This window comes from Mugil cephalus, chromosome 4, assembly GCF_022458985.1.
Source record: "Mugil cephalus isolate CIBA_MC_2020 chromosome 4, CIBA_Mcephalus_1.1, whole genome shotgun sequence".
Classification (NCBI taxonomy): Eukaryota; Metazoa; Chordata; class Actinopteri; order Mugiliformes; family Mugilidae; genus Mugil; species Mugil cephalus.
In genome coordinates, this window is record NC_061773.1 from 19452807 (window position 1) to 19472300 (window position 19494).

The 19494-nt window shown below is 42.0% G+C and overlaps 1 protein-coding gene across 1 annotated transcript in view; it reads right to left on the reverse strand.

Moving 5' to 3' along the window:
* The window catches only part of suclg2 (succinate-CoA ligase GDP-forming subunit beta), a 98538-nt gene that overhangs the window by 51609 nt on the left and 27435 nt on the right, over window positions 1-19494 (reverse strand). Inside the window, exons 3-5 of the mRNA XM_047583802.1 lie at window positions 4117-4216; window positions 2978-3068; window positions 1189-1341 (exon numbers count right to left, since the gene is read on the reverse strand). Of these exons, the coding sequence (XP_047439758.1) occupies window positions 1189-1341; window positions 2978-3068; window positions 4117-4216 (344 nt within the window). The remainder of the gene's footprint in view (window positions 1-1188; window positions 1342-2977; window positions 3069-4116; window positions 4217-19494) is intronic.

Below are 19494 nucleotides of genomic sequence, written 5' to 3' on the forward strand. Positions count from 1 at the left end.
ACGGAAGAAAAGTGTAAGATGCACTAGCAGCCAGTGCAATGATGCAAGAATGGGAGTGATGTGGTCTCGCTTCTTTGACCTTGTTAATGGTGGCAGCATTTTGAACTAGTTGGAGATGGGAGGTGGAGGTCTGGGTAATACCTGAGTAGAGGGAGTTGCAGTAGTCCAGCCTGGTTGATATGAATGCGTGAATAACAGTTTCTAGGTCTGAGGGTGATAGGAAGTGCCTGATTTTTTAAAATAGTTCTGAGCTGACGGAAACTGGACCTGACAACATTTACACGCCTGTTGAAACTGAACTCACCATCAAATAAGACGCCCAAGTTATTCGTATATGGTGTGATGTAGGGGGAGAGGGGGGTTGAGTTTCTGGGCGGTAGCAGTAGTATGATGTGGGGGGAGCCAAAGAGTAAGACTTCTGTCTTGTCCTTATTTAGCTGATGAAAGTTCTGAGCCAACCAGTCTTTGATGTCTTCAAAACAGTTTTTTTTTTATTCGGGTGATGTCAGTCTGACTTTGAGAACTGAGGGGGAGGTAGATCTGCGTGTCATCGGCGTAGCAACTGAGGGAGATGTTGTGTCTTTGGATAATTTTTTCCAGCAGGAGTATATGTGTAGGTATTTTGTTACTTGATATTTCAGAGAGGAGTTTAAGACGAGACACGGTAGGTAGGAAAAAAACACCCAGTTATCAATTTTGAGATGAGTTTGCTTCATTAACATGTCTTCTATTTAAATAGTACCGTGAAAATGCACATTTAGATGTTCATTGCACTACACTCTGTCTATGTTTAGACTCTAATTTACTCCTAAATTCGCTAAAAGCTTTCTAAGTCGACTCTTACCACTGTGAGCATCGTCTCTACCCTGACATATAAGGTACTGTTGTGAAGCTCTTTTTCTCCTGCAGAAGTCTTCTGGTCCAAATATGGCCGTATCCTTTGTACTAGCAACCAATCGTGAAAGTAGAAAGACCGATCTGAAGCTAAACTCGCACTCTCATTGGTTGGTGTTGATTTCTGACAACATGATTCATTCAAAAGCAGCATGTGACTGGGTATTCTGCCGGTCACGTGACACTGTTGTCAGCACCTTGAATGAAGTCTGTGTTTATCATGTTGATATCTATCAGTTGAAAATTTTACCCTATTCACCTGTAGTGTCTCGTCTTAAACCAGACGTCATGTACCTTAAAGATGAGTTCTGGGGTGCTGGCGGCCACCTCCTCGATATCCATACCTCCCTGGGGACTTCCTACCATGACAGGACCATTACAGGATCGGTCCATTAGGATGGCAAAGTACGTCTCCCTGGTAATGTCCAGGGCCTCTGCAACCATCACCTGGACATGACACAGTAGTAGAGAGAAGGGTTCGATTGTGGCAGGCAGTAATGACACAGCTACACCTCACAGAGGAGGTACTACAAAATCTAATTTTCTTGGCTTCTGCAAATAGACAGCAAGCCCTTTCCAATTTATTTTCAACAGCATCTCAAAATATTAACACAATATTTAAATCAAGACTGAACCCAAAAGCAAGAAAGCGGGGTAGGGCTGCTAGAATCAACAAGGAGCTGCTCTGAGGAAGTATCATGTGCTGCAAATAAAACAAAGGGAGGCAAACAGGCAGGAATTGGATGCTCAGTCAGACAGAGAGAAGAAAGAGGAGGCAAGCAAAGAAAAAAAAACACGCTCATTTGAAAAAGAGGAAACAAACTTGACAGGAAACTATCGGTTCTGTGGTGCTTAATGGGCTGCAGATTTTCTGGATGCGCTGTTTGTTTGGACATGCACGAACGTGATGTTCTGCTTCCACCCTATTGCCCGGTGAATGAGGATGGATGGCCTTCTCTGCGCTCCGTGTTAACAGACAGTGCTTCAATCCTCTTGTCCAAATGTTGTTTTCCCAAGTCACTCAAACTTTCTCTTAGGTTGCCTGTTTCTTCTCTCAAACTAAACACATTCTATTCCCACGGTCTTGTTTCTTTATCCCGTCTAACCCGTTTTTGCCTCAGCCATCTTCTGCACCACCTGTCTCATCTTTCCCCAACTTCGCCCCCTCCATCAGTGCCGTGACAGCAAATCCATGTAGATGCAGAAGTGCTGCCCCTTTTCTGCGGTGTTGCCTGCTCTCTATGGGTTGAGGGTTGACGTGAGCTCCATTGGCAGTTTGATAACTAAGCTCTGGCTGTCTCAAACTCTCGGGACTGGCTATAGAGTTAGTGTACATCTGATCAAGCAGTGGCCGCTGTAGGAAGGTCGGATTTCTGGTAACACAATTACCGCAGATATCAGACTAAAGGTTGTCTGTCACTCACATTTTTAAGTTATTATTTTGTGATATGTTTGCCTTTCACCTCTGCCTCTGAGACACGGATTAATTCTGAGCTTGTTTGAATGCCTTTTGCCGTAGGTGCTTTCTAGAAAAATGACAAGTGCGACACTCATTTTATTCCACCTAAACTTTGCAGTATGAACACAGGTGGAGGTTTGGAGGGAAAACAGAGTAGCAGGGGTAAACAGAGATGAGGAGCGACAGAGAAGAAGAGAGCGGACCCCGCGCACACAAGCCACAGAGAGCCACGAGAAGGCTTCATCACCTGGAAACGTCTGTTTTGAGGAGGTGCTGCATGCAGCGTGCAAGCAAAGAAAATAATATTCCTGCTTGTTAGTGGCACAGAGAAACAGTTGTTTACCAAACACTTTAAATTCACAGTGGACCCGGTTCAATTTATGCAATGAGCCACAACACCAACAAGCGCAAAAGTAAACAACAGTGGACAGGGACTATTTAAAGCTAGCAACAACAACAAAAAAAAACCAAAAAACAACAACAAAAAAAAACACATGGAGCCAGACTGCATTCACAGACAGATTAATTTTACAGAACTGCATTACTGGTCTCAAAATGCCTTGAAATGAGGTCAGCGGAAAAACACAAACATGAAAAAAATGTCTTCCTCTAGTCTGTGCTCACCGTTTTTACTTTCACTCCATCTTTTGGTGTCTGCTTAGTAGTGAGGTTGAAACCCAGCATCTTATTGGCCAACTCACCAACCACCGCAGGGCTGAAGAGGAGAGGTTGGGGGTCAAAACATATCCTTTTAAACAGATCTTTATTACTGAAAATCGTGGAAAAACATTAAGTTAAACAATAAAAGGTAAAAATGGGATGAATTCACAAATATTTCTTCGCCTCTCAGTATCTTTGTTCAGTTGAAGAGGAATATGCCTGGGCCCTTCCTGGGCGTTAATGTAACATATTCTGACAAAGCACAGCTTTTGGTAGAGCTACACATCGTTGTGAACAAACCCTGAGTTATTTTCTCCATTTAAAAGCAGACTGCATGCTGAGGCTGCTTCTGTAAGCCTGCTCTGGTTTTGTAAGTGAATATAAATGAAGCTGGGGGTTGTACTCAACCTTTGATAGATGAGAGGAAGGTGAACTGTGCACTCATGTCACTATCTGGGGACAATGAACTTTAGTGCATCTCACTTTGAAAAAGTTTCGGGCCATTCAGAACCCTGAAGTAGGGTGATGATGATGCATGTCTGGGACAATTGTCATAAATCACCTTTTTGCCTTTAAGGCGGCAGTGAGTGTTGGGTACCCTTACTAAAAAAGACAGCCCTTTTTTTTTGGTACACGGGAACCTGGTGGAAGGAAATGTAGCGCACGAGCAAAGAAAACCTCATTCAAGTTGCCGTGTAACCTTTTGAAAAATACAGAAGATTTCAGAGTGAACCCTCATCAGAGGAATACATCCACCACACTTTGTAACGCTGAGCTAGAACAAAATAAAGCTCAGCCGTGGCACAAAACCCAATCAACCCGAGAGGGGAAAACACAGCGTGGGGCGCATAACACATCAGCCGACCTTAAAATTCAGTTTTCAACATTTAATTGAGGGTAGTTGTTCGAAGATGAGCCACTGGAAGAAAGAAAAAAAGGTCTGTTTGCAGCACCAAGTAATCATAACTGTTTTGCGCCTAGGGAGAATCCTTCAGAGAGCTCTTTAAGCATCCTCGTCGTAAAAGCTGATGTCGTTGTAGGAAATAACATGAATCTATCTCCTACAGTAACTGAGTGTGAAATGCACAGAGGCGCATACTTACTCCTTAGTTAAGTGCACTCCACCTTTAAGGCCACTGTCAAACACACCCTTTCCTCTCCCACCGGCCAGAATCTGAGCTTTCAGCACGATCTCCTTGGCATCTAGAAGACAGAACGATAGAGAGGGAAAAAAAGGGGAGAAGAAAGACAGAACATTAGAGTGCTTCCATGATCAGCACCTTGAATAAATGGGCCTTGAGTTTGCCCTCATTTGTCCATATGATTGTAGGAAGAAAGAAAAACATTGCAGTGTGTGAGACAGTGTGATACATCAGTAAACCATTTTAATCTCCTTAGAAGTGCATCCATTCACAATTACACTTCCTGCTCCGACTTACTATGTTGTATTGCAGGAACAGCTGAAAATATAAAAGGAAATAGACTTAAGAGATCTCTTAAACGGGACTCAAGAGTCTAGATCAGGGGGCAAGTTGTTCACTTTTTACCGCTAATTGCCTTGGCAACTATTCACCCAATAGTGAACGAGCGAGAGCTACACAACAACTGAATGACATTGAATGCCACACCACACTCATGGTTGTAACATCAACCAAAAACAATGAACTCCCACAGTGCATTGCAGCACACATACTCCTTGCTATCGAGTATTTAATTCAAATGCATTTTATTTTAGTTCATTTAGTTTTTTAAATACAATTCTAAATTTGAATTGACGGTGATCTTGTAACATTAAAATAAAATATGTTTAATTTTTTGTCGTTCAAAATACGTCACAACTGCCAATGTGCGACACCCACCGGCAGGTCCAGCCAACCATGTATTAATCCCTGTTATGTATGCATAAATAAAATTTGGTAGTTTTTTCATCTCATAAATCCAACACACTATAGTTTTTTTTTATACATAGCATAGATGAAAAAAACAATATATGTAGTGTTACATTCAACCTACTTTTTTGTTGAGTTCAAAACGTATTCGTATGCATAAATAAAATTTCGTTTTCTATGTAGCATTTCTTTCATTTCATTAATGAAACACACTATAGTTTTTTATACATAGGCCTAGCATAGAGGTAAAAACGATATATGCAGTGTTATCTTCATTTTAGATGTCGAAGAGGTTTTGTGGCTCCCAGTGTTTTCTTTTCTGTGGGAAATGGGTTCAAGTGGCTCTTTGGGTGTTAAAGGTTGTTGGCTCCTGGTCTAGATTCATATTAGCAGCTCTGTGAGGCTGCATAACTTTGGCTTGGGCTAAATTTGAATGATGCTAAGAGATGCCACGTCAACTAGAGACTGACTGATATATCGGGCGGCTGATAGGGCAGATATTTGCATCTTTTGCTGCTATTAGCATTGGCCGATACCTATATATTATTTTTCTCCCAGCAAGATTTACAGACAGATGCATCCACAGGCAACCCTGTGCTACTGGAGACACTGCAGACGCTGTGGACCTGTGCAGCCCATACATGGCCCCTCCCCCATTATCACAGTGTGTGCAGCCGGAAGCCGAAAAATGCTTGTGATCTACCTCTTATTATCTGTTTATTATGTATGTAAAAGAGTGTTAAATATTCAATAAATGTTTTTGATTAAATTTAGACTGGCAAGATTTGTTATCATTGTGTAATTTTTATCGTGTAAATGGAGGGAAAAAAGAAGTGTTCCCTCCCTTTCTACTGGCTCAGAAAAAGCGACGGCACATATCAGCCAAGGCCAATGTAAAAAATATCGCCACCAGTATCGACCCTTAAAATCCATATGTGTCGATCTCTAACGTAAACATGATTTGTAAGCGCATATCACCATTCAGATTGGAACAATTTAAAGCTTTTACAGGTTAGGGGATAACCTTACTCTTCTAAAGCCTTACGATCGAGGCATGAGTATGTGTTTCAAGGTTCATAATCCAAACAACAATGCAGGATAAGTAACTAATGTTAGTTAGGTAGCGAGTAGGTTGCTGTTGCAAAGCTAACATGTGATAAAGAACAAGACAATCTTTTTTTAAGCCCTCACAACAGCTGATAGCACTTTCCAGCAGTTGGTGGGCAAGTATAGTTTCAGGTGAAGTGGCTGGAGCCACTTCTCAGAGCCAGGACTGTGTGCAAACACCAGTTGAGATTATTTTTCTGGCCTAGAGTACACAGACAGCGAACCATGAGGAGATAATCATTGAATTCGACAATCATTGGATTAAAATGGCTTACTCCACTTTCGATAGACGTCCGTACATATTTTCTCAATGAAGTGAAACCTTTGCAGTTGGAGCAAGATGGATAACTAGGAGGTTATCACAGAGATCAATCATTTGTGTACTATAAACCTGAGTACATATATCCTGGAAATCTGTTCAACACGTTGGTTGTTGGGAAACTCACAGGACCACCAAAGCCTGTCAGATTCCACTATTTTGACCATGAATATTTACATAAAACTGCATAGTAATCCATTAAGTAGGGATGGTTCAATATGGAGCAAGAGATGAACAGCACAATTACCCAAATATTTTTTTTGACTGACAATATCAATAAAATACCAATGTAAAACTGTGTTTTTTCCTTTTTTCCAAAAAAGTTCTCATATAACTAGGGAAATTATACTTTTAGGCAACAGTATGGTTTCAGTATAGTTTCCTTACAACTGGAAATAAGCAAATGCTCAACTGTGGACAAACTTTCATGTGACCTTACTCCAATTATATAACCAGCCTTCATAAACCTTTGCTGTCACTGCCACCTTGCAAGAACTCACCCATCAGGAGGAGGCCCCTCAGCTGTCTAGTCGCTATTCTGCCCACAGTCTCCTCAACTCAAACAGAGCGAGGGCACTTGATGAAAGACGGTCTCTGGCTAGGTTATTATTATCTAGGTGGGGGAGTTCAACCATTGACAGGTGGCTGCCATCAGGGTGTGAAGTGGGTGGTTGAGAGAGTGGAAAAGGGATGATCTGCAAAGGCTAGAAAGACGCCTTGACCTTGGAGCTGGAGGCAAGCTCCACCCTCTCTTTAAAAAAACAACAACCACAAAAAAAAAAAAAAAAAAAAAAAAAAAAAAAAATCTATGGGCAGGGGTGAGCCGAGAGAGCCTAAAAGTGCAGTCTGCTCTGCTGCTGTAGTAAGAAAAAGACCCGGAGAAAATAGCCTCTGACAGGGTGGCAGGGATTAAACTAACACTGCATTAGTGAAGACTGTTCTGTGTGGAGAGTTAAAGGCGGAGGGAGGGGGAAGAACAGGAGCGCAAGAGAGAAAGAATAAGGGAATAAAGGTGTGCTCACATGCAAAAGGCTTTGAGGGGCGTTATAAATGAATAAATATGTTAATAAAAAAGCTGCTACAGCGCAAAATTAAAAAGGGTTCAAAGCAAGATGAGAAAGGGTGTCCTGCGGGCATGTGCAGCAGAGAGGGACAGCGCAGAGGAAATGGCTTTTGCTTCAAAAGAAGGGGGGGAAAAAAAGAAACAAGTGGAAGAACAAAGATGTGGCACAAGAACGAGATTGTATTGTTGAGGTATGAAGAAAGGTAAGGGAATTGACACCGGTAAAGGCTTTAAAAAAAGCAAAGACATATTAAATATATTAAAAGGCATGTAATGCGTTGGGAAAGGTAATGGGGTGAGAACGACGCAGGTGTTCATTCCTGCTGCACTAGTAATTGATAGCAAGCCTGCTTAATACTTGGCACAACATGATATTAAAGCAATTTCAGCAATTATGAAAGGAGCAGTGCGCTGATAACGAGGGGAAACTTTACGTGAGGAGAAACAAAACAAAAAGCGGATTTAATGCGATGAAAAGTGGCCATCGCAAAGGCCGCAACGGTGAAAAAAAAGAAAGAAAAAAAGAGCAGTTTCTGCAGAGTTGTAGCAAAATCTCTGATTAACATTAAAACACCGCTCTCAGTAGAAGTACATGGTAGGGATAATGATGTCCTCAAAGATCACAGTGAACATGGTGCATGGTAAAGAGCAGGGCGACCATTATCTGCTAGTATGACAGACGTGAGACGGCCTCCAACACTCAGACAAAGGTTGGGCCGTAATGAACGCGGAACAAAGCGAGGGGGGAAAAGAAGTGGTGTGGTATGTAAAATCAGAAACAAGTCGTGCTGTTGTGTGCGAGTTAGACACCGTGAAGACCGAGGGGAAAAAAGGGCGCATGCCTGATGTTAATCAGCAAAGACACCAGCGAGCACTGTCGAAGAGTAAGAGCTCAAGGTGTTCGTACAGTGGAGAAATGCAATATTAAATCTGTAAACTGAGGGGTCACACTAATGAAGGGTGGCGCAGATGTGTCGTATCGGGCGGCAATTCTGTATGAGACGCTTCCTTGCATGTATGTTTCGATTATTAAGTGCGCAATACACAGAGCGTAAATGTACCACATAAATGAATAATTTCCTCACTTGGTGCAGCCTCAATAATTAGAAACGTCTCCTGCGGAAAGCGGTTGGGTTATTAGTTGAACGAGAAGCCTTTTCTTTAGGGGGAGTATTGTTGCATAACCAGTTCTCCACTTCCATTTGGATCATACATTGCCCACTGTGAAGATGTGGAGCGAGATTTTCATCTCCGTTTATTTTCTATTTCTTGGGGACACAGGGGAGGAGATTAACACCGCACAACATCTCCAATCACATCACATGCAATCTCCGTAATGCGGTCATCATCCTCAGGCCTTAGTCATTTCCCGGTAATGAGTGCAAATCAACTCCCAGTCTGTTTGCCAGTGACAGCGGCTGGCAAAGGCGATGTTACTTCTACAATCAGTGTCTCTTTCACTCCTTTCTTTCCGTGCACTTTTGAGAGGCCTATTCTCCTCTCCCACCGCCTCCCTTTCCGCGTAACCCACAGTTTGCTTTGGTCTGATACTTAATTAAGCCTTCGAGGCTGTGCCATGAGGGGAATGCTGGCTGGTAAGGGACAGATGCAGGCTGCGTGCCAAACCAGAGAGAGGAAGATGGGGCTACCATCTGCAGGGAGAGGGAGAAATATCAGGGTGGCCCTCCCTTGCATCCATGTGTGCTGTAATGAAAGTAATGCGGCAACTAAATGGGGAAGACTAATCAACCTCTTGGGAGAGAAGAGAAAACAAACACCAGTGCAGACAGCCAGAATCAAACACCACGGATAGTCTGCACATTCCTATTGATAAATGTCATTATTATCAAGGGAAAGGAAAAAAAAAATCTTTGAATCTTCACTAATCAACACACATCCGTGATATGATGCAGGATAGTCTCGATTTCTATCAGACAGATGGAAATGAGTGTTTGGAAAAAAGAATAAGGTTAGAAATGCCACTCTAGAAGGCGATTCAAACAAGCCGAGTAGGAATAATTATACTTTCCCAGTATTTGGGGGGATTTAAGGATATTCTATTACTATAAGTAGACCAACAACAATCTGTGCTTCCATTTGCTTCCATCTAGTGGCACATGGCCGATCTTTAAATAACTTCAATTATGTTGTCAACTGCATATCGACAGCCACAGCAAGCTGTTGGAGCAAGGGTTTTGACTGGCTTCACCACAGGGCTTTTGGTGGTTTCACATCCCTAGTGGGAAAACGGACTCCACAACCTACCGTAGCAAGAAGTACCATAGGCAACACAGCAAATTAATGACTTAAAAAACACAACTAGTACCTAATAGGATTTACTCACTGTGTAAGCACAAAACTCTATAAATCTAATATATAAGTGCTCTGCTTTCCATTTAATGTACTTTAAAAGGTCACATTAGGCCAAAGCTTACTTCTCTACAATGTTCAGCGCAATAGCCTTGCCAGCACATTATGTTTTAATTACAATTAGGCGGCAGTGTGACCAGCACACAGAACAGGTCGTGTTTAATGATAAGACCCCTCGTAAGTAGATTTAGCCACAGCAGTAAAGCTGATATTATCTTGGACAAGTTTAGCTTTCCATAACTTTTACCTTTATCCAATTCTACCAGACTGTGAAAAGGTCAGACAAAGAGAACAGCTTCCTATCCACGCAGCGATGTCAGGTGAACCAGAACGAAAGACGGGAAAATAAAGCCGCCCTGTTCTGCATCTAACTTGACATATAACAGCCCCGGAAATCTTAAAGTTAAATCTGTTTCCTGTTCGTGCACGGTTGAAAAGTCCACCATTATTGATAAATCCAGACCGTACCCTGTAAAGACCTCCGGCGTGCGTGTCAGGGCCAGATGTATAGGTATAACAGGAACCAACAGACAGGTTTGGACGGCAAAAAAAATGCAAAGAAAACAACAGTTTAACCTATTTGTTTGCTACGAGTAAATATATCATTACCATCTCGCTGTGTTGTCTGGTTAGGCCCCTTGCCCCCGTGTCCGTCAACGCATCTAATCACACCAACTCAGTGCTACTCAGTGGAGGAGATTATCAGTGTCCCAGACCGACAGTGGCACCTCTGTGTGACATCTCCTCCACTCACTGCTTGCATGACAGCTGAGTCCTCATTAGAGGACAAGTTCACCTAGCTTTCAGACATAGACAGTACCTCTAATGACAACCCGAGATGGCCCTGGTCTCCCCTCAGTGACAGAGCGGTGCAGTTCAAACCCCTGGCTGAAAGTTTTTCATTGCCATGCAACCAGAGGGGTGACGGTAATGATAATGGTGCTGTGGAACGATGGGTGCTAAATGACCACCGGGATATCTGCAGGGGCCATCATTTGTCTCGGAACGTACCAGCTGCGGACACGTCGAGCCGGATCAGGAGAATGTTAACTATATCTCGGGTTGGAGGCAAGAGATCTACAGTTAATCTCCATATAAACATGTTTTAAATAAGTGACCGAGAGGCTACATACAATGAGCCGCTCAGTTTTCATTGCCGGCCGATCGGTTTTCATCAGTTCAGCCTGAACAATAGCAGAAAAAATAAATAAATGAAAAAAAGCCGTTCTGAAAGCTTCCAACATCTGCTGTTGATGCATTAATGGGCAGGAGGACTACTCGCAGTTCCATTTCCACTGATGAGTAATGAAGTGTGCCTAATGGCTGGAGTTCGCTTCAACAAAGCACAGTTGTGTTTGTACATTTCACTCCACTAATGCCGTTTCCATTCCTAGTCCCAACTTCACTGTACCCTATATTTACGCTGGGCACCCTGACAAACAGTAGGCACTTCTACTGACACATTAGTGTCGTCCTAATACGATGAGGGGATGTGCAAGAAATAATGCCACATCTCACCCGCAACATGAATAGGTTAGTGTGCGTAATGAGGAGGTGGAAACGCTAAGCTGCTTACAGAAATCAGCTCTTTGAGAGACAGGCAGCTTTACCCTGCAAAGCCTATTTACAGCTGTTAAGACAATTTCAGAAGCATTGCTTTTTCTTTACTGAAGGAAGGACCCACGAGCCGGTTAATGTAAGGGATAACAACAGGTCTTTGGAGAGGGCAGTTCGCTGGGCAGGCACACTCGTCTGTGTTTGAGCTTTTATATTCTCTCCAAAAAATTTTTTAGACAAGTCAACTGGATGTGTAGAGTTTCTTAAAGATGTTTCACCACTCATCCAGACAGCATCGTCCATTCTAAAGGACTGGTGGAGAGTTTAAAAAGGACCATCAGTAGGCGCAACCCATCAGAATATTGCTTGACTAGTGTCTGTTAACAACCAGATACTAGTGTTTTCACAGTTATCACACAGCCTGCGAGGGGTTCCCGGTTTGCCTGCGTGTAAGACGGCCGCTGTGTCTGTGTTAATAATCTTTTGTTTCACACCAGACCATCACCTCCTCTCTGCTCATTGTGTGCTATGTGCGTTATCTTGACAGGTAGTGGAGGCAGGAAAACTGCAGGCTAACATCTGTCTTCCTGCGTGACAGGCAAGCACTATGTAGGGAGGAGAGCTGTTCCGTCCATCAGCGGGAGCACTGCAGGAAGTCGGGTGGTGAGGCAAAGATACCTGCAGCTCACCGCAGCTTACACCATGCACCTCTTTATTCATCCTCTACAATGTGATCAAAGTGGCAGTAGAGTGTCATCTTTATTTTAGGGGCAATGCAGACAAAGGCAGTACGGTGGCTAAGGAGAGGAACGCAATGGCAGATATAAATGGAGACAAGAGGGGGGCTACAAAGAGTGGGACTTGTGCACAAGGGAAGGGAAAGGTCAGAATGAGCGGGTAAATGCGCAAGAAAGAGCAATGTTGTTTTGACGAGACATTACAAGTTAATAGCTATGTAAATGGACTTAAACCAATTTAACAAGTTATTAACATAAAGATTGCTTGGAAATCCGGCAATGTAAACAGCAGCAACATGGCTAATGGTTGTAAGTTTGTCAGTTTTATTTTTATTTTTATCCGTTTGCACAGCAGTATACATGAGGTTCGACAATTACATTACGGCCCAATATCTCAAACAAACAAACATGAAGCAGCAAAGTGAATCCAGGGAATACATATTACTCTAACTATTGCAGTTTGCATATTTGCAGTCAGCACTAAGAGAGAATATTAAAGGAAGTCATTCCAGCATAATTGGAAGCCGAAAGCTCGAGACAGGAACCAGTAAAGTTTGAAAATCTTCTTTAATGTTGAGGTGCTGAGACACAATGTTGTCTAGTATGCTATCTGATACAAAGCAGCAGTTAAGCGATAACAATATCCAAAGAACTGCATATTATTAGCAATTTGTAAATGCTAACAATATCCACAGAATTGCATGTTGTTACTGCTCAACTTCCATTCCCATGACCCACTTGTAATTAGGGATGGACATCGATAAGATTTTATTGATATAGACGTCATTATCAATTCTGCTTATCGATCCAAATGTGAATTTTTGGTCTAGAAAAAGCAGCCGTTGGTGGTTTCAGGTAAACAACAGCAATTTCATTGAGTTTCTAAACAAGATATAAGAGCTTGTGTAAGAAACATAGGAAACTGGCCACTGGATCCTCACTAGCACTGCTCTGCTGAGACTCGTTGACCGGAGATCGTCGAACACATGGCACTCCATGCATTTAATACGTGCGTCGTCGACAAATGCTTCGGCATGTTGGTGCTGTTGCCGCCCTTGCTTGAAATTACGGGGCTGCATAAATTACACATTGCGCTGTTACAGTCCCTTTTAGTGAAGTGAAGTCACGCTTTAGACCTTGTCGTCACGTGATGTAGATGATGCCCTTGGCCGTAAAAATTCTTCTTCTTGGCAATAACTGTTAGGTGCATTACCGCCACCATCTGGACTGGGATGTAAAGATTAGTCACAAAAGGTATCGATAATGGTATTGCAATTGCAATAGCAATGGCTATGGTAACCTCTTACTGATGGCAATGGAATGTCTGATGGCAGGAACAGCGACAAGATGGCAGGAATAAAAACACAGCATCCAGTAAAACCTGGACCGCAAATTCTTTTGAAGTTCAAGAACGAGTTATTGAAAGATCAGTTGCTGTAACAGACGAGCAGTTGCTTCAGTGTCCTCCGTCCAGAGAACCAATGAGAAGAAGCCACGACATATGCTCCAGCTGGAGTACATATGCACACTAACATCTTCTAACTTCTGAGAGGGTTGTCTTATCTCTCACTACTTCAGACAAAGACACAAGTGAAAGAGCCAAGACTACTCAGCGCTAACTGCTACTGTCAGCGCTTCTCACCAGAGACTCTGCCTCATTTTCTGAAAGGGGAAGATGAAAGTGGTCATAAAAGGCTCTTGAAATGTTGAAGTGGGGGCAGTGGGAATGAGAATGTAGGGGATGCACAGTGAAGAGAGGTCTGGCCATGTTCCATGTTTTAACCATGTTTGACAGTAAGATGTATTTCCCTCTCCCTAGTGGGAAGAAAATGGGCCCCATAAGCACATAATGTAGACAGTGCTGCCGTGTTTTTTTTTTGTTCTCATCACACTATTCAAGAGATTGGACTTTTCAAACATCTGTCATTGGTGTGACAGGATAGGTATCATACATACGGCGGTGAGTATAATAAAATTCAATGACTAAGAACCTGCGTCTTATGCAATATTGTTATCCAAATCAAGGCAGGAAGAACTGAAACTGAATTAAATACAGAGAGAAGCCACACAGAGGGAAAGCAATAGGGAGAAAATGTCAGTGCACCGCTTCTTTCAAATTCACTGCTCAATGGAGCATGGATCAGCCTTAATAAAACATGCAATTTAGGGCCCGTTTATCTGCCTAATGGCTCTATCATTGGGGAAGTGTTGGGACACAATAGCATAAAAGCGGTGAAGAGAACTCAAGCATTAATGTGCCACAGGAGCATATCAATACTCAACTCCCAGGGATAGGGCTTCAAAAAACTTCAAGGTCCTGCTACACTTTGAAAGAAATCAACAACCACATGAACAAAGCATAAGAAAAATAAATGAAATGCAACAAAGCACATGTTTGATTGGCACTCGTATCTTTTCACGAAAATAAGTTAGTTAAATTTATTAAAGGAGGTCCATAGAACCGAATCCTGATCTGTCTCATAGAGTTGACAATGCTTAATGTGATTTTAAAAGAAGAAAGTGTCACAGTGATCTTAACTAATTTGGTTGCCTTTTTACAAAGTAGAAAACTGTAATTTCCTTTATCCACAGTGTCTGCATCTGTGTGTGGAATCTAAAATGTTTCCACACATAACAGCTCCTCAGAGTGGCTGCGACTACAGATGCTCGCCATGTCTAAATATGCATTGAGATTGCAGGTGACATTTCGTTCTGAAGACTTTTCCCGGCAGACCCTGCTTGTGCAAGGAACACTGCACAATGCACCATCATCAGCTATGTCAGCTAAACCCTCCTACAGCTCCTTTGTAGTTATATGGGGATTTTGCTTTATACTATCCTGCCTGAAGCTATGCAGTCTTATCTAAATGCTATTCTTCATCTTCCAGGACTTTTCTTCCCTTCCTTAACTACCATTTCTTAATGACATTTTGGACAGTGAAAATTACCACTTGGACCACTTTCCCAACGTTCCACTACTTTGTAGGGATCCATTAGCTTCATTTTGAGATCCTTAGCCAGTTGTTTAGAAGAGAAGTCAGTCAGTAACGATAAGGGTTGAAGGGTCGGAATTACAACTCATAATTAATGCTGAATTATGAGTTGTGGAATTATTGTTAAAACGTCCTAATGAGAATTCTTTACAGGCCCCAACAATTTAGGCTTAATAAATTAATGCATTTGTGAGACTTTAAAAGTGCTAGGGTAACACATCTTTTGCACATGTCACAATTACTGTTTTATTATTTTTAAAACTGCGGATAGCTGCTAAGAATATGCAGTGTGAATACTGAGTTTGGACAAATAATTACAGGCTGGACCTTGACTTGAATAGTAGGTCTACTTTCCAGTGACGGGTGGAAGCCTAATCCTAAAACAGATTTGCGTTCATGTAACTATAAATATGGTCAACCTCCCTAAATGAGACTAAATAAACAAGGAACCTAGCACATAAGTTAGCCAGGATGGGTGAAAGGGGAAGACTCGGGTGAGCTGTGTCACAGATGGAAAGGGAAGTCCTCAAAGCAGCTTGGAGCGATGCCCACAGCAGAGAAGTGCATTTTGTGACAGATGGAACAAGCTAGGTAAGAGTGTTAGGTTGGCAGTGAAGCATATGGTACTTTCTAGATGATCTCACATAGTAACACCAGGCCCAGTCGGAGGTGTAAATGCTTCTCAGCACCCTCCCAGAGAGGGCTGAAACACCGGCAAAAGTGTGCTGTCTTATGCCTTATGTGAGTCGGTATTTCAGCAATGAGCTGTTCTAGCTTCAACACCAATGGGAACATAACCTCTTCTAAATATTAGGTTTGTACTATTAGGATTTCTTATCACAGGTAAAGGGGCAAACAAAAGCTCCTCTCCTCTAAACACTCATGGTGGAATTCACTTCAACTTACTTCAACATTTTTACCCTTTTCTCAGACACAATAAGTGCATTATCTCCACATTCAGTTGTGCGCAAACATTTGGACAAATTTTAATTGACTGCTGTGTTTTATTTCATGGACCAAAATACAGAAATAAAAAGGGTAATTTGGCATCTGCTAAACTCTGGCCACCCTTCTACTTGTTGCGTGTCAGATTTCATTAACCCTTAATTGAATCCTTACATAGGAATACTTACAAAGTATGTCAAGAATGGTAATTATGTGGTGTCCTCAATCCCAAGGGCCTTTTGCACCAGCTTAATGAAAAAAGCAGTTCATCAGATTAAACTGACTGCCCTGCCAAAGAAACAAAATTATTGAACTAAAGGGAGTATGTACCATCAGAGTCCCCTCTCTTAATGCTCAAAGACAGACTCATAGCGCTGCCACATCAGTTCATTTTCAGTCTACATCCCACACAGCCTGAACCATTACTGAAACAGAATCTCTCCTTACGTTCTGTCTCCATATAGGCTACTGGATAGAGTCTATCCAGAAGGTTTGTGCAGTCTCTCAGTACTCTTTCACGCATGAATGCTCGCTGATGGTGTAGACTGTAAAAGACTTTTCACTCTACTCCTATCCCTGACGAGGTGTAAGATTTAGTCAGACGTAGCATTGCCTGTTGTGGTGCAACAGGTATTCATTCTACGCATGTCTTGAAACTTATTTTATACTCAGATCTTTCTTAAGATTTGTACTTTCGTAAAGCTGTTGCAAATGGCCTCACATTTAGAAAAGTGATACCTTTAAAAGGAAGGCTGTCAGAAGATACTCAAGTACTTCTAGGCTTGCAATATCCACTGTGCAAAGTGTCAGTAACCCTTCATGGGGCAAGGAAACATATATGGTAACTTCGGCACACGTTTTAAATCGGGTCCCTGTGCCACTGAGTGAGGTTTAGAATCATGTGGTCTTCATTCAGCCAATCAGCGAAAATCATTGAGAGGGAAACATTCTCAGGTCAAATCAGGGACAGGCCTCTGCGTGAACGCTGAGCGTAACTGATGTACCATGGAGAAGTGGCCTAATGTTGTCTAATGTGATAATGTGTATGTTGACAAGTACCAGAATCAGCACTTATGTTCTAATGCTCTAAAATACATGTTTACATTTGTTTACAGCTCTAGGGCAAGTATATTTATGTTAAATATATGAATCTTGATTTTCTCCATGTAAATAAAAGAAAACTGTAAACGGTTTTCTGATGGCTTATTTTAAGATAAAACACATTTGACCTCTGCTGTGCAAAAGGCCAAAGAAAAACCTCTTCATAACTGTAAATGAATAGCAGAGGTTTGCCTAAATCTGTATCTGCGGTACCAGCCGAAAACCATTATTTATCTAACTAACAAAAGTAAACAGAAGAAGGTATACCATCCTCTCAAACCAAAGTGAATATGGAGTGCTTTACGGCCTGGGCACATACTGGCCTTCTTATCAGTTACAAATACTACAGTCATCCTTCATGCATAGCCTAGGCTTTCTCAAACAGCAGTTATCTATTATACATCTAACTCATGTATTGTACCTTAAATTCACACCTAATGCCAAGATTTCACCGTGAAGGCATTAATGCTAAGGCACACATGACACAATACACTTTTGTTAAGTACTGAGTGGAAAGATGTTTCCTCTGGCTTTACAATGAGATCTGTCTCAATGTGCAGATCACAGGTCACAGTCATGGAGGGGGTCTAAACTGCCATAGATTGGAAACAGTCACTTTAAGAAAAATACAGTAACAGTGTCCTTGCCCTTGGGCTTCTTTCATTTACACTTCAGGGGAGCCACAATCTAGGCATCACTGAGCACTATACATCGAATCGCCTATAAAATGTCTTGCGCTTTTGACTCAGGAGCTGATGTTTACCTCAGCCAACAATCTCTGAGTGCGTTCACGCATGCCGACGAAAGACAGCATAGCGTGGCAAATTGAAACTGATGGAGATGAGTTTGTGGAGGAGAGCAGATCTTATAGATGCCTACCCTTTCCCTCTCCGTCTTGCATTGCAAAAATCCCAAGCATAACTAAATCAGCCAGTCGCCCGCATAAGAGACACACACACCTGCCTCATCAAAGAGTTGGCTAATGTCAAGGTAGCTTGCTATTATTCAGTAAGCCAACATATCAAACTAACTATCCCTCTAATAAGCACACACGAGATTTGACAACCATGCATAAAAGCTGTTTACACTGAATATTCATAGCACAGTGAAATAAATTAAAATGTTTCCTCCCTCTCTTAGTTGTCATTCTGGCAGAGACTGCTACACACAATGAGGAGAAAAAGCACAGCAGAGGCAGACTGAGGTGAACAAGGAGAGGGGAAAATTAAGGTAACCTCAGAAACGGAAGACAGGACTAAAACAGAAAAATACAGAAAAATGTGAGTGCAGCACAATTTGTCTGAGAAAACTCAGGAAGACGACAATGGCAGAGACAAACATTTTCCCGTCTCATCTGATATGAAGTGTACATATACACAAGTATATGTTTCTCCCATTCATCACAGAGGCTCAGCATGCGGTTAAGATAAGAATCCAAGGGGACGCTTTCTTCCATCACCGCTTTGTCAATGAATGATTTCTGTGGGAGGCAGGCAGTACAGCAGAGAAGAGGGGCTCTCGTAGCGAGGAAATAGAAGGAAAATGTGGTTTTGATTTAGGATTCAGACTGAAAATCCATCAAGATTTGCTCAACAGATGCATCTGTCAAGCGGGTGGCGACACACAAAGTGGACTGCATAATCATATTCTCTTTGGTTGTAGCAGGGCAGAGGTATGTGTGTATATTTGTGTGCATGTGCATGGCAAATCTGCTTCGAAGGCAAACACGAAATCTATATTCATTACCGAAGCTGCTCTGATATCTCAAAACTGCTAGAAATCAACAAGGTCTTCATAACGATGTGTGCACAGAAGTCTTGGGTGCTGTAATAGAAGAAAGGGGATGATTTAACGCTCTTCAGTTTGTTTGTTTTTCAATCCTCCTTATAATGCTATTTCATAAGTAAAGATATTCAGTCTTCTTCAATCTTTGGTATAGCTACCCTTAGCTCTTTTAAGACCACGCCATGGACAAGAAGGTGCTTGGTAAACCAAATCAGACACAGGGCTAACTGAGACGGAGAGTGCAGCTGGGACAAATGTAAAAATCCCAATTGACTATCGAAGGATGAAGATCAAGAGTATTTCAGACTGAAGGAACTTGTGAAGGTTAAACTCCTAAGTGATACTGGTATAATAACTGTATTAGGGCTCTTAGTAAGATCTCAAGAGAGTGCCGTTCTTGAAACAGCCAAGCCACATAACCCTCAAAGCCTCAGGCCTCTGGTAGGGAACCGTATTTTGAGAAAGATACTGCCCTTGTATTTAAGTGCTCAATAAAGGGCTGAACATTGACTTTCTCATTAGGATGGACTGACAACATTAACATTAACTAGTTTCACCCATCTTGTGACATTTGGTTTTTCTATACAAGTGGATACTATCATTAATTGGTGTGTG